Below are 2,638 nucleotides of genomic sequence, written 5' to 3'. Positions count from 1 at the left end.
AGAACACAGGTGGCAACCTTCTTTACTTTCCTTTGTCCCACTGTTCACATCTCTGTGATTCTCCCTCCATCATCTTCATGTTTCTTCTTCTTACAACCATTTATTATCATTTACAAACATGTACAACTGGTGAAAGGTTAAAACACATCACCATTTATTAATCAGTTACTATAAGGCTCCTTTTACCAGTTATAGATGGTGGTAACGCATTAGTAAGATTAATGATGAATAATAATTAGTGAGCCTGCATCAATGTATGAAAACTGCTATAATTGTTTATTTAGGATTTATAAAGTGTTTACAGCTGAATTAGTAACATAATTATAAACCATTTATAAATCCTTTATAAGGGTAGTCTTACTGTGAAGTGGCACTGATCGTTATGACAGAGCGGATCACCTGTGTGTAGATGACGTAGTGCTGGATCTGGTCCTCAGTGACTGGGTTGTGTTCCAGGATGACGTGCAGCCTCAGAGACATCATACCGGTCAGCCAGTTGACCAAACTGGGGTTGACTTCTGCAGACATCCTCCTCTACACAAACACACAGAGGCACAGACACATGCAGTGACACGCAGCGCATCACCGCGGTGAAGCATCACGCTGAAGGTCTAAATGATGTATACTGACGATGCGGTGGTTGATGACTGCAGTCAGAGCTCTCTGCTCTCCTCCCAGGCAGTACAGGTTTAGAGCCAGACACTCAAACAGGCCCTGAGTGCACAGCAGCAGCAGACGAGGGCCGAACGTGTGATCTGCACCGGGAACAAGCCAGAGGAGACAGAAAACCGCTCACACACAGTTTACAAATGTCAAGACTACAGGATCCTCCATGACCATCGGCTAACACCCTGAACATTTGCTCACATCCATCAGGCATCAGAGTAAGAAATCAGTTATGTGCTGACACGTCAGAGAACTGGACAAACAACAATCTCTGCAGCAACCTCACTGTGTCTGATCAGTTACAGGTGGTGACAGTGCACAAAAGTCAAGGCTCCTCAAACAGCCTCCGGGGTCGTATCGTGCAGCTGAATCTAAAGATCCACTACATTTATATTTACATTTAAAATCACAGGCCTCACTGATCTTTTTACTGTCGACTAAAACGGCGGATTAGTAAATGTAATAAATAAAATAGTTGTAAATGCGACGAGATTTTAGCTATTTACTCATTTTGGCATCATATGGTGCAGTCACTCAGTGAGCACTTTATTAGGAACAGCACACTAACGCTGGGTAGTTCCTCAGTTCTTCATGTCAGGGATCCTCCAGATGTTGAGACTTTCCTCTGAGACTCTGATCCATGTTGACATGATGCATCACGTCATTTTGTGCAGTTTGTCTCCTGTTCTACGACACCCCAAAGGTGTTCTACTGGATCCAGGTCTGGAGACCTGGCCACCTTGAAGGACGGCCTACATCAACTGACATCCTCTGCCACAGTCTGATTAGTCCCGCCACACTTTCATAATGGATGGAAAATATTTTACTATTTCAAATGGAAAAAACTTGATTTCGTTATAAAACCGGTGCACAGCGCATTACTTTGCTCAACCCTTGTGTGTCCCGCTTGCTCTCTCTCTCCCTCGCTCTCTCTCAAACACACACAAGCACATTGATGACGGACCCGTCTGTGGCCTGGCCAAAAACAACAACGCATACCTGTTTATTTGCATATAAAGCAGAAAGTGAGATCCGATCACAAGTGGTCAACCGAGACACATGTGGAGACACATTTTAAAGCAGGTGTGACCTGATGAACTTAGAACTGAACACTTGTTATTGGATCACTGAAGACAAAGGTTAATACCAGGTCTGAACAGGGCCAGAGTGACTGTAGCCTCTTTGTCAGCTCCAACCAGTCTGTCCATTCTCCTCTGACCTCTGACCTCTCTCATCGACACAGAGCTGCTGCTCACTGGATGCTTTTTTTGTTGCTCCACTCTGAGTAAAAACTCTAAAGACTGAGTGTGAAAATCCAGGAGATCAGCAGTTTGAGAAACACTCAGACCAACAATCATGTCACAGTCAAAGTCACTGAGATCATGTTTCTCTTCTCTGACGTCATCAGTGAACATCTCCTCTGCTGAACATCAGCACAGATTTCACTAGTTAAAGAACATTTTGCTCTTTGGACTGATTTCCTTCTCTGAGACGCTTGATGAATATGGACCTAGAGTTTTCTCGGTCACTGACCCTTCTTGATAACTGACTTACCGCTGCAGCGCAGGATGTGTGAGGCCATGTGTGTGAACTGCTGTCTGAGGAAGGACAGGTTGGTCTGAACGATGTCCACTCCTTCCCGCACTGTCACCGTGGCCTGGACACACAACACACAGCTCAGCGCATGAGATGGACTGCAGAAGTCAGAGAGAGTGTGTGTGTGTGTGTGTGTGTGTGTGTGTGTGTGTGTGAGAAAGAGGTCATCCTTACAAAGCTCTCAGCTATGTACTCCTCCAGTCCGTTGATGAGGTCCTCAGCTGCTGTCTGCAGAGAGGACAAAGTGTTAAATTCCTAAATGTGAAAAATCAAATGAAGGATTTCTTGAAGCACCTCTCTGTATTCATCCTTCATCAGGTCTGACCAGTCTCCGTGTAGCCCGGTTTTCCTCTCAGCTTCTCTGTCTCGTCTCTCC

The 2,638-nt window shown here is 45.1% G+C and overlaps 1 protein-coding gene across 3 annotated transcripts in view; it reads right to left on the bottom strand.

Annotated features, from left to right (window-relative positions):
* Positions 1-2,638, bottom strand: part of LOC111645621 (large proline-rich protein BAG6-like) — a 22,965-nt gene that overhangs the window by 5,520 nt on the left and 14,807 nt on the right. For all 3 annotated transcript variants that reach the window (XM_087170589.1, XM_023394876.2, XM_087170590.1), the window contains 4 exons: positions 2,437-2,490; positions 2,221-2,323; positions 631-755; positions 400-534 (listed from right to left, as the gene is read on the bottom strand). In XM_087170589.1, the coding sequence (XP_087026715.1) occupies positions 400-534; positions 631-755; positions 2,221-2,323; positions 2,437-2,490 (417 nt within the window). The remainder of the gene's footprint in view (positions 1-399; positions 535-630; positions 756-2,220; positions 2,324-2,436; positions 2,491-2,638) is intronic.

The sequence above is a fragment of the Seriola lalandi genome, unplaced genomic scaffold (assembly GCF_002814215.2).
Source record: "Seriola lalandi dorsalis isolate HSWRI2012SDOR001 ecotype SW California unplaced genomic scaffold, Sedor1 jcf7180002054954, whole genome shotgun sequence".
Lineage (NCBI taxonomy): Eukaryota > Metazoa > Chordata > Actinopteri > Carangiformes > Carangidae > Seriola > Seriola lalandi.
This window is presented reverse-complemented; position numbering and strand designations above follow the sequence as displayed.